The 12110-nt window shown below is 46.8% G+C and overlaps 2 protein-coding genes across 6 annotated transcripts in view; one reads left to right on the forward strand and one right to left on the reverse strand.

Annotated features, from left to right (window-relative positions):
• Positions 1–2320, forward strand: part of PPME1 (protein phosphatase methylesterase 1) — an 87803-nt gene extending 85483 nt beyond the window's left edge. For all 3 annotated transcript variants that reach the window (XM_015075583.3, XM_015075584.3, XM_027039806.1), the window contains one exon: positions 1095–2320. In XM_015075583.3, the coding sequence (XP_014931069.1) occupies positions 1095–1113 (19 nt within the window). In that variant the 3' untranslated portion in view covers positions 1114–2320. The remainder of the gene's footprint in view (positions 1–1094) is intronic.
• Positions 2321–10861: 8541 nt separating this feature from the next.
• The window catches only part of P4HA3 (prolyl 4-hydroxylase subunit alpha 3), a 41540-nt gene continuing 40291 nt past the window's right edge, over positions 10862–12110 (reverse strand). For all 3 annotated transcript variants that reach the window (XM_027039810.2, XM_027039809.2, XM_027039807.2), the window contains one exon: positions 10862–11512. In XM_027039810.2, the coding sequence (XP_026895611.1) occupies positions 11442–11512 (71 nt within the window). In that variant the 3' untranslated portion in view covers positions 10862–11441. The remainder of the gene's footprint in view (positions 11513–12110) is intronic.

Below are 12110 nucleotides of genomic sequence, written 5' to 3' on the forward strand. Positions count from 1 at the left end.
TGAGATTAAATTATGCCTAGTCCCTACTCCAGCTGACTTCTTAAAGAAATCCCCCCACTTCTTGAGGTGCCCCTTGTCTGAGGAGGCTGGGGTGGGAATCCGTCTTTTTCCAAGCTCTTAGGTAAGTTCTGTATGCCATCTCCTGCCCTGCTGCTGAGGAAGGCTGGGCAGGCCATGGAAGCTGTATAGAGATCCAGAGCTGGGTTTTCAACCTCAGTACTATTGACATTTGGGGGCCTGTCTTGTGCATTGTAGGATGTTTGACAGCATCCCTAGCCTCTAACGCACTAGAAGCCAGTAGCACTCCAACATACACACTCAACGTTATGGCAAGGAAAAACGTCTTTAGGTTTTACCAAATGTCTCAAGGAAGACAAAATCACTAACAGTTGAGAACCACTGGTTTAAAGGGAAAAGGGTGCCTCTCACCCTAGGAAGCTCTTCATCTGATTAAGGAGACATAGTTAGACTCTGTCAAGGAGGAGGAGGAAGAGAGGCATGATTACCCAAACCACACAGACTGGGCCCCCACCTTAGGGAACTCCTGATCTGTGCTACAGAATGTCCCTGATTCTCAGCCCACAAACCCAATGAGTCATACCTGCCAGTTGGAAAGTCCTAATTTTGGTGAGGGTCCAGGGGAACTGGTTCCCTACCTTTAGGAATTTGAAGAAGAAATGTTGAAGAAAAGAAATCGCTTCTGCATTAGAAAACTCTAAATGCCAGGGCCTGGGAAGTGAGGATCACAGGGCAGGGTCGGCATTGGAAATGATGACAGGAGCCTGGTACAAGTGACTCCTTTATGCAAAACCACCCCTCAAGCAACTAACTATTAATGGATCCCAGGAATCAAAAGTAAAGACTTAGTTTTTCTTGATAATAATAGTGTCTGGGGCCCCTGGACCATTTGGAGCTTTGGTCATATCACCCCTTCACAGACCCTGTGTCTAGACCTAGATGGGGCTGTGGGGAGGTCGGACAATCTACAGGGCCCTTGTGATCATGAAGGCCTGGGCTTTCTGAAGGAGACAGTGTGAGCAGGAGAAAACTAGTAATGGTCACATTTGTTTTCCTTCTCTTTCCATTCTTCACAGTGTGTTTCCTGGCTGTTAGTAACCTGCTATCCGTCCCTCCCCCAACACTGAGCTCTGTTGTAAATACATCGCACCAGAGGCCACTGTGATGCCGCTGTCTCCTCCTCACCATCCCGCCCGACCATGTGACACCGGCTCCCTATAGACGGGCATCCCCAGATGTACAAACCCTTTTGTGTATTCCTGCCAAAAGCATTGTTTTCCAGGGCCTTTGACCAACCTCGACCAACTTAGTCCAAGGCTCCCCAGCTCCCACCCCTTCCCTATTCAGGGGTAGCCCCTGCCTGTTCTTCTTACCTTGCCTAGGGTGAAGCCTCCATCATAACCGCCACCCTGGGTCCCTATTCCTGGTATTAGGCAATGCACCTGGGTCCAAATGTCTCCCCAGGCTCAGGGACCTCCATTCCTTAAGATTGTTCTTGGTATGGTCCTGCCCTACCTCATGGGATGGACCATGCACAGGGTGGTCCTTATATTTCCTTTCAAATAAAATACCAGTCAGGTACCTTTTTATCCCAGTCTTACTCTTCCAGGCTTGGAAGACCCAGAGAGGCCAGGATCCCATCCTTAGGAATGGGGAGGGGTGTTGGATAGCATCACAAGAAACCAGCCTGAAAATCAGGTCCAGCCAGTCCAAGCACATGGCCTCCCATCTGGGGAGAGCCCACTGTCCCTCTCCCACATGTCTGGGCACCTGCCCTGGGCTGAGGCCAGGCTGCTCCAGGGGCCTCTTGAGCCCTCACCTGCCACAGAACAACCCAGGTTAAATACAGCCCATGCACAAAGCCATAGGCCAAAGCCTGTGGAGTTGTTTTTAAGAATCAAATTTAACCATTTTCATAATTGGTCCCTGGAGGTGTGCAGAGTGCCCGCTTGCCTCTTCTAGACCCACAGCTTATCTTCACCATTTGTGGTTTCCATGTCACTCTTCATAGAAACAGTACAGCCCAGCATCCTCAATCTTTGCCCCCTTCCGGCTGCCTCATCACAGCACTGCGGCCTCCCCCTACTGCCCAGGCACGCCATTTCCAAGGGCAGGAAGGGGCAGTCTCCTGCAGCCCATCTTTTCTGTGACTGTCTTAGGTGATGCGTAATCCCCTCCACCTTTCCACCCAACAACTTCCTATCCCTGTCCTGCTGCACGGTCCAGAGTCTGGGACCTACTTTGTTTCTTTGTTATTTATGACCTTGTTTAAAGAAAATAAATATCTCCCAATGTTTATTGATCTTGTCTTTCTCCATGGGGTTGTCCTTATTTCTGTTGATCTGGGGGCAGGGGACAGTTTGTTGGATTTAGTCACCATAGGGCTCTAGAAACCCCTTTCCTGAAGCCCATCAGCATCATATGCTCTGCCTCCTCCCCACATCCAGAATCCCAGTGGAATGGGCAGAGCCAGCCTCTACTGCAGCCAGGGAGACCCAGATTCCAGTCCCATTCTTCCAGCTATTTGCATGGTCAGCTTTGGCCCAGAACAGGACAGTTTGTGCACTGTTCACGTGAATTCAGGCACTCATGGCTTCACATCAGCCAATACCAGAACTTTGTCCACAACCCAGATCATCTCCTGAGCTCTAGATACTTAGATCTGTCTTCCTCCTTCTATCTCTCCCAGATGACCAAAAAGCCACTCATATTAACCATTCCTGAAACCAAACTCACCTTCCCCCTAAAACTTGTTCTTCCTTCCATGTTCCCTTGCTCTGTAAGTGGTAGGTACCACCATCTCTCCATTGTCCAAACCAGACACACAGAGCTCTCTAGATGATTCCCTCTTGTACCCATATCTGGCTTACCACCAAACCCATACCCATGCTCTTTTCTGTCTCCTGTTTTCCATCCCACAGCCCCTGCCATAGCTTAGGCTTCATCTGTCAGCTAGCTCACTCAGTACCCTTGCTGGTTTCTTACCATAGTCTCTCCCTTGGTCATCCTCTACACACTCTCGGGAGTCTTCTTTCTATTAGGCTTTAGAGCCAGACTGTCTAAATTAGAACCCAAGGCCCTCCCCTTACAGGCTGTGTGAGATAGCCACGTACTTTCTCTCTTTGTGCTGCAGTTTCCTCCTCTGAAAAATGATCAGCAGTACCTACCTCACAGTCTTGAAGACTATGTAACTTAATATAGGTTACCTGGCTCTCTCAGTAACTGGCACAGGGTAAGTTAAGCATTTAATAAATAGTTCCTGTCATGTCACTGCTATATTGTACTTAAGACCTTTACTCAGAGTGATCTGGGGACCAGTAGCATCGGTTTCATCTGGAAACTTATTAAAGATTTTGTCTCTACCCCAGACCTATTGAGTCAACTGATCTGCACTCTAACAACCACATTAATTCTAAGAAGTTCTGGTTTAGATGTTCCCTAAATATTTCAGAACAAAGCATGAGCTCCCTAGCAAAGAAGAAAAGTGCCTTGTGTGTGATGGGATTTCTCCCACCAAGCCTTCGGTAGGGTGTGTGTGAGGATGGGTGGTCCCTTTGCTGGGCTGTGTGCCCTCTGTCCACAGGAGGGCAGCATAATCACAGGCATGGTTTCAGGAACACACATTAGCACTTCTGTTCACCAGGCAAATCATAACAGTCATCAGATTTGGGGTGTCATCTAATTCACTTTACACTCATTTCATTGAATCCTCACAGCAGCCCTATGAGGTAAGTGACATTATGTTCCTTTCACAAGTAGGCAGACAGGTCCGAATTCATACAGCTCAGAAGTGCTGGTGTCAGAATTCAAACCTAGGTTGTTTCCTCTCCACACTGCCTCCTGGACAATACAGGGGACCCTAGGCAGAGGTCATTTTGGTTTAGATACCAGACTAAGATAGTAGGAGGATGATGACCAGGAACTTGAGACTTCTTCAGGCTTGACGGATGGAGACTGAGAATGAATATGTTGAACTTTGTGTTAGGTTCTATACTAGTCACATGCATCTCCTTTATATCCTTGTGAAGTGTAGGCATTATTATCCCCACTTTAAAGGTAAAGAAACTGAAGCTCAGAGATGTGAAGTGACTTGCCCACAGCCATGGCTAGGAGGCGGCAGCATCTTTGTCTACTGAGTGTTCTATTGCACCCCAGCAGGGAAGGAACCATTCACATGTTCACATAGCATATCTTTAATGAGCACCTACTATGTGCTGGCCATAACAACATCCTTGTGAAGCCTGCAGATCACCACTATGAGTTCAGGAAAGGAATAGAGGAGACCTAGACCCTCTGAATGAAGGATTTGCTACAGAGTGAAGGAGCGTGTCTGGGCCAAACCAAAGGCCATTCTGTCACACACACGCACTAAAGAATGTCTAAGGAGAACAAAAAAAAAAAAAAAAGAATATAGGCAAACTTTGGGGAAGCCATAGATCTATTGGTAGGGGGAGAATCTTGAGATTGAGAGGACTCAAAGGCATAAGGGGAGCTGGATGTGAATGACTTCTTGGTGTTACCCTCTTCTAAACCTGTTAGGAGCATTTATTTGCTGATTAAGCAAACCTGAGCACCTGTTCTGTACCAAGCTTCCAATGGACTTTGGAGACAGATAATGAAGCCCTTCAAATGGGCTCATAGTCTAGACAGACTATTATAGAAACAGTGACCACATTGCATAAAGAGGAAGGGAACAACTAAACCTCTTTGGAAACAGGTTGAGAAAGAATTTGAATTGAGCTTTGAAGCATCGTCACAAGGTGGAGGTGAAGAAGGAAAGGAAATAAAATACAAGGCAGGTAGAAGGGACAGCATACGCAAGCCCAACATACTTGAAAGTCAGTCTGATAACTGATAGATGAGTGTGATTAGTATGGCTAGAGTACAGGCTGACAGGGGAGTCAGCAGGAGGCAGGACATAAAGGCCTTGCTTGAGTGGTGAGAATGGGGAGTCCTCAGAAGTTAAGGAACTCTAATATGTTGACTTACAGACTCCAGGGAAAGAGACAGTAAGAGGCAGTTGTAACAGGTAAAAGCACAGGTATGCTTAACTAGGACAGTGGCTGCAGGGATAAGAGAAAAGCCTCATCTTTTTTTTTTTTTTTAATGTTTATTTTTGAGAGAGAGACAGAGCATGGGTGGGGGAGGGGCAGAGAGAGAGGGAGACAATCTGAAGCGAGCTCCAGGCTCCGAGCTGTCAGCACAGAGCCTGATGCCGCCGCCGGGCTCCAACGCACGACCAGGACCTTGAGATCATGACCTGAGCCGAAGTCGGATGCTTTACCGACTGGGCCACCCAGGCGCCCCGAGAAGGCTCATTATTTTGGAGGTGGAATGAACAATACACAAACCGATTTGGACAGTGAGATGTCAAGGACCCTTAAGTTGGAGTCAGGGGTCTGTCATCAGAAATGGGGGTAGGGAGTTAAAAGGTCAGGACTTTAATAAGGGAGAAGCAAGAAGAGAGCCTAAAACTGGAGTAAAGCAAAGGCAGTCACACTCTCCCCTACAGGAACAGAGTTTTTGAGCCAACTCTTCCGCTACAGCTGGCTGTCCCACTAGCGGCCAGAATCAACACGTTCTCAATCTGGGTCCAGGGCTCAGAAAGTTATGTAAACTCAAGAGGCTCCCTTATTCCTAGAGCTGGTTTCCTCTCCCAGGAGTTTGCTAGAAAACCCCAGCCTGTAGCCAGGCGAAACCTTGGAAGCAGAGACTAGCGAGTGGCTGGCCTCTTACACGTGCAGAAAATGACTGCTGCCCTCCTGCCCCATGAGGTAATAAGCAGATGAACAGGAGGTATAATGGTCAGTACTTCAGTTTTGCTCCATCTGAAAATGTGGCAAACTTTAAAGAAGATGGAGAGAGTAGTTATCTACAGGGATGCATCTGAGCCTTACTCTCAAACCCTTAGCCAAAGACACTCCTGAGCACTTCCTTCCTTTGAAATGATCTTTGATTTCTCCTGGAGGTACCCATTTCATATGCAAATGTGCCCCTGGCCGTCACCTAGGGTCCCTCGGTTACTCAGACCTTAGGGAGAATCAGGCCTATCAAGCGCTGAATGGGAAGGATCATGTGACCAAGGAAAAAGGTATAAGGGGTGGAGCAGACTCTCCTTCCTAAGGGGGAGAAAATTGTGGTGATCCCAAGGTGAAGAAGAAAGAAAAGTCCAGAAAGAAAGAGGTTAGTTAGAAGCAGCTGGTGGGGAGAAACTCCATGCTCCAGATCCCAGCTCTGCTTCTAGCTATGTGAATTTGGGGAAGTCAGTGTGTTGTGTTGCTTTTTGTTTTGTTTTGTTTTGTTTTGTTTCTGAGCCTCCTTTTCCTCCTTTGCCAAAAGAGATAATTGTGTTAAGACCAGGGAGATAAAATAGCTGGCACAAATGTTTGTCTTCTCCCCCTAGCTTTTAGCTCATTTCATAGTTTTGCTAAGTGTACAACAGTCTGCCTACAAATGTCCCTCCTCCCCACCCTACCCCCTCTCCTTTGCCCTCTACCAGCTTGAGCAGCCAAGTCCCCCAGACAGCAGACTCTTTGAATGGTTCCATGAAAGGGCAGTTTATGCTGACTGCCCTTGGCACTGCTGGACAAGGGCCCCCCAGAATTATTTGCTTCCTTCTCCCAGACAGCTCTCCCTGCCCTCTTGTGTGTAAAAGGGGGACAAGTGAGGTGGTAGCTGGTCCCTGCCCTTCATAGAGATATGTTCTCTCCACTGTGTTCCTGGGGCCCCAGTGTGGAAGCCCTCTCCGCCCAGTCTAGCGTTCTCCCCTTTCTCCCACCTCCCATGATCCTTAGGGTAGCACCACACAGCTTTCCACTTGATTATATCCAATTAGCTTTCTTATATTTGGGTGTGTGCTCATTTTGCCTTAAGGGCAATGAGCAGGCCTCCTCATTTTCTTGGATTCTCTTGGAGCACCTAGCGTGGAACTGTTCACACAATAAGTGTTCACTGTAGCTCTGTGGAATTGAGGTGGTTCATTTGTGTATTCAACAAATACCTACATCTGGGGCGCCTGGCTGGCTCAGTCGGTAGAGCATATGACTCTTGATCTCAAGGACGTGAGTTCAAGCCCCACATTGGCCATGGAACATACTTAAACAAATAAATAAATGAATAGATTTAAAAAAAAACTACACCTGATAGGATTCTTAGCCATTAGGCACTAGAGACAGAATGGATAGACCTTTCAATGCCTGGGAAAGGGTTAGAAACTCCTCTTAAAAATTGTTGGCTCCAAAAGATATTATTGCCAATGGTAGCAAAATAACCACAGGCAAATAACATGTAATGCAGACAACAGAGGGCTAGTTAAGATCTTTGGAGATAGACCTGAGTTTGAATCCTGCTTCTGTCGCTGTATAGATGTGTAACCTCAGGCAAATTACGTGTTCTCTGCCTCAGTTTCTCTCATCTGCAAAATGGGGATAATAGTACGTATCTCGTTGTAAGAATTGAAGGAGACAAGTACACCCAAGTTCTTAGCACATGCCTGGCCTACTGTACGTGGTCTGTATGGGGTCACTAGTGATATCATTTACTTAAAAGAATATTCCCTGGAGTGAGGCTTGTGTGTGATACGCAGTGCAATGCCAGGAGCTCAGTTGGACAAGGCTGTTAGAAAAAAGGCTGAATGGGGCATCTGGTGGCTCAGTCAGTTAAGTGTCAGACTTCAGCTCCAGTCATGATCTCATGGTTGATACGGTCAAGCTCCATGTCGGGCTCTGTGCTGATAGATCAGAGCCTGGAGCCTTCTTCAGATTCTGTGTCTCCCTGTCTTGCTCTGCCCCTCCCCCACTCACGTTCTGTTTCTGTCTCAAAAATAAATAAAAGCATTAAAAAATGCTAAAAAAAAAAGAAAAAAGAAAAAAAGAAAGGCTGAAGAATGGTGCAAGAAATCAAAATTATAAACAAGCAATGCCCCAAGCAGCAGTCAGTCCTATCTAGGTTTAGCTACCTACCCCCTAAGCAGTGTTGGGCCCCCAAAACACACCACTTTCTAGCAGGACTAGTCAGTTGCTGAGGGCATAGAGACTGCTGCAAATATAAAAGAATAAGGCCTTTCCACTCTCCAGTTGTGGTATGATGAAAGAACACAGCTTTGATAACCACTGAGTGGAAAGCACTGGTGAAGGAGACAAAGGACCAGGCCTCAGACCAAGCCCTCTTATATGACCCCAGGCAGGCCACTAACCATTCCAGACCTTGCTTTTCATAATGCCTGCTCTTTCCTCCCTGGGTAGGTGAGGTTCAAGAAAAGTGCTAAAAGTGTTTTGAAAAACTAACATACTGGCCAAAGGTAAGGTGGTACTATTCATAGCTTAGAGACAGGCATCCCCCCTGTTTGCACAGCCCTGCCCCTCCTTCCACGCCTCTCCAGACCCTCAGCATTTTCAAGACTTCGTCAGCCTCTCCTTCCCATGAAGCCCCCAGGGGGAGCTTCTCAGTGCCGTGTTCCTGTTTCCACCTGTGGCTACACTGTCTTGTGATGATCTGAAGATCTGGACAGGGTCAGCATTCTAATTTCCCTCTCATTCCTGGTGCCTGCAAGGGCCTGGCACTGAGGCAGCACCTTGGCTATGTGATTTGGATAAATAAATGAGGCTATCCCAACCACCCCAAGCCACAGTGATCCCTTCAGTTCTGGACTGTGGCATTCAATAATCCATGTCTTATTGCGTGCAACCTTTTCACATTGTGCTTAACTTACATTTAACCCTGGATGCATTTGTGTTATCCCCCTACTGGCCATTAGCTCCCAGGGACTGTGTCCTGTACCTCTCAGCACCCCCATAGCATGCCTGGGCCTAGTGCCTGCCCCTGGGGAATGCTCAGTAAGCATTTGTTTCATCTGCCAGACAGTTCTTGGGCCTCAGTCACCTGATCAGGATGTGTGATAATTGTCACATATCAGAAATTACAAAAGTAGTGGTTCAAAGCACAGGATTTGGAGCCAGACTGTGGCACTTGGGTAAGTTACTTAACCCCACCTTTGCCTCCCTATCTGTAAAACAGCCATAACACTGTAGCGAGGGTTGGGATGAACATTTAAATCATTGATACATATAAGGCCTTAGAACAGTGCCCATCGTACAGTAAACTCATCCAAGTTCACCATTGCTGTTATTAGCTGAGACCAACCCTGCAATTCTGAGAAGGCCCAGCTCTGATCCCTGCAGCTGTAAAGAAAGGCGAGCCGTGTTGCTCACAGACAGTAGCTTTCTGTTTCAAGTCCGGTCCTCTGGAGCCTCAGTATGTGACTGAGGCTAGCAGACCATGCCACCCCCAAATATGCTACTCTGGCATCTTAATGATGTTGAGCTGTAGGCACTTGAAAAACAGTAAATGCAGGGAGTAGCTTTCTCTGAACTCCCCTTAACTGCCTAAAGACAGATCCTTCAAAAGGAAATCAATTGTCAAAAATCCCCTCTGGGAGTTTCCACTACTGGGAAGGATTGACTCTTACCGCAGGAGAGGAGACTAGAAGTAGACATGGCACCCAGACAGACTTTGTCACAAACTGTCATACCTCATCTATTCTAAGGGTCCATTCATCTTTCCTAAAAATCTCCTCTAAGAGGCCTACACCTCCCCCTCCCCTTTCCCTTTTAGGATGATATTTAATCCTGAATTCTAAGCCACCTCGCGGAGTTACTCATTTTTCCTTCAGTGTTTCTCATGTATACATGAGGTATACATGTTCACAAACTTCTGTTTTTCTCTTATTAATCTTTTATTACAGAGATCTCAGCTAAGAATACAGAAGGGTAGAGCTAAAATTCCTTCCCCTACATGACAAGATTTAGTAATTCAGTAAGAGGATTTCCAGAATCTTGGCACACTCGGCAGAAATACTAAAGATGTGACCAGGTGCTCATCGAGGCCCTGGGGGAAGCTGGCTATCAGCACATCAGAACTCTTTCCTTCGGGGCCACAGAGCTCTGGCAAGCCGAAATCCTGAAGTGCATGGTGCAGGGAGGGGGCAGAGACAACACAGCATCCAACCACCCAATCCCTTAACCGTGTGCCTACTTTGTGAGCCAGATACACACTCCCGCCCCTGTTAAAGAACCTGAGCCAAGTTGCCTGGAATGTTCTCTGCACAACTGCTCAGACATTACAATTACTTATCAATACAGCCTTAGCTCATGCTAGCCCTTCTGCTGGGAAATGCTTCTCCTCATTAGACTCTACCTTAAAAATTCTACCAGTCTTCCAAAGCACAGCTCAAAAGATGCCTTTTTATTCACTTATCCAAAAATATTTGCTGAACGCCTACTTATTTGAACCAGACTTTCTGGGGATACCAGGAGGAAGAAGGAGTACAGAGTCCAGTGCAGGTAGGAAAGCAAATAAACAAATATTGAAATTCAGGGCGATGGGGGCTATTATAGAGGCGTGTACAAAGTAGGGTGGAGTCCTAACGCACACAGCCTGCAGGGAAGGAAACTGACCACAGTTAAATGACTAGAGTAATTGCAATTTGAGAAACATGAAGAAAATAAAATCCATTAACATGAAAGAAAATGACTGGAGGGTCAGGCGGTCAGGGAAGCCCTCTCTGAAGTGACGCTGAGCCCACAGTGGGACAACAAGAACTTGGCCATGGGGGGATTTGAGGGAGCAGCCAATGCAAAGACCTGAAAGGTGGGGATGATACTGATGGCAATGAGCATAGTGGTTTTAGGAATGGAAAGAATTTCACGTGTCTGGAATGTAATGAGAGGGGATTGGTGGGAGGTGAGCCAAGTTGAGATTATAGCATAATTATATACACACACACACACACACACACACATATATACATGTATATTTTTTTACTCAATGTTATCATGTAAGAATATTCTTGGTTGTGAAAAATGATTTATTAACACTTTTAATGGCTGTATTAAAAAATCATCATATAAAAAAAAGAAAACTTCATTCTGTTTTTTTAAAATATCATATGAGGTACACTCCTGTTACAGAAACAATCCCTGCTCAGCAGAAGTCAGTGGAGGGAAGGGCAAAAAGCCATGGAAGTCAGGCTAGCCCCTTCCTGCAGGTGTCCTCATTGCCACTTCTGGGCCCCTGTGGTCAGTGCTCAAAGTGGCAGAACCGTCATTGACCAAACCCCAGGGACTGTTGGTAAGTCCTGTTTCCAACATAGAGAGCCTGAGCCCCAGAAACTTCTCCCTTTGGATTTCTTGTTACCTTCTTTGTATTGCCTGTCCATTCTATTCTGACTGCAATGACTGGAGGAGAAACCATGTAAATTCCGTTCCCTGATACAGACCACTTCCTTAGCTCCCATTTGCAAGGAACAAGCAATGCTTACAAGGCCCTCTTCCGGTAGCTCTCCTTTCTCCTCTCCTAGCTTAGCTTTTTGCTTCTGGCTTCTCTGGAAAGCCACAGGACTCCACCAGCTTCTCTCTGCCAACATTTTAGTCTTCAGGGCTTGAGCTGCATGGCCTGCGGAATTCCTGTCCATACTCATGTATCCACTTGTTGGCCACTGGGGGAGAATAGGGAAGAAGAAGAAGAAGAGAGCAGGCTCAACAGAGCAGACAGCAGCGATGCTCGCTCCCAGGGCTGTGTGAGGACCCGCTTGCATTCTGCACCCTACGCAACTCGCTTGCCCTATATTCGTCCCAACCCTGCTACAGACCACAGGATGTTGCTTCTAGCAAAGATAAATAGCAAAGAGGACATTGTCCCCTAGAAAAAGTCTTTGACAGGGCCTGTCTACTGTACACTGATTCTCAAACCTTGGGTACTAAGGTCACTTACTCTTTATTCATGTAGCTCCTAAAAGTCCACCTTCCCCCTGGTGCCAATCCAGAATAATGAGAATAAAGGGGTGGCTTCTCCTGGCAATTCCCTATCTCAGCATGAGAGTCTCTCATCTATTTCTTTTTCTGTCGTCAGAACTACGTGGTTTTGGACACATATATGACATGAATACATCTGCTGCTTATTTATCTCTTCCTTGGTTGACCATCTCCTCACGGGGAGGCACTAAATGCTACACATAGTAGCTCGATGGTTCTCTCCTTGGATTAGAGGGCTGGAACTTAGCACCGTTTTCCTCAACAGTGCTCAGAAAGCAAGGC

Source organism: Acinonyx jubatus, chromosome D1 (assembly GCF_027475565.1).
Source record: "Acinonyx jubatus isolate Ajub_Pintada_27869175 chromosome D1, VMU_Ajub_asm_v1.0, whole genome shotgun sequence".
In the NCBI taxonomy this organism is placed as follows: domain Eukaryota; kingdom Metazoa; phylum Chordata; class Mammalia; order Carnivora; family Felidae; genus Acinonyx; species Acinonyx jubatus.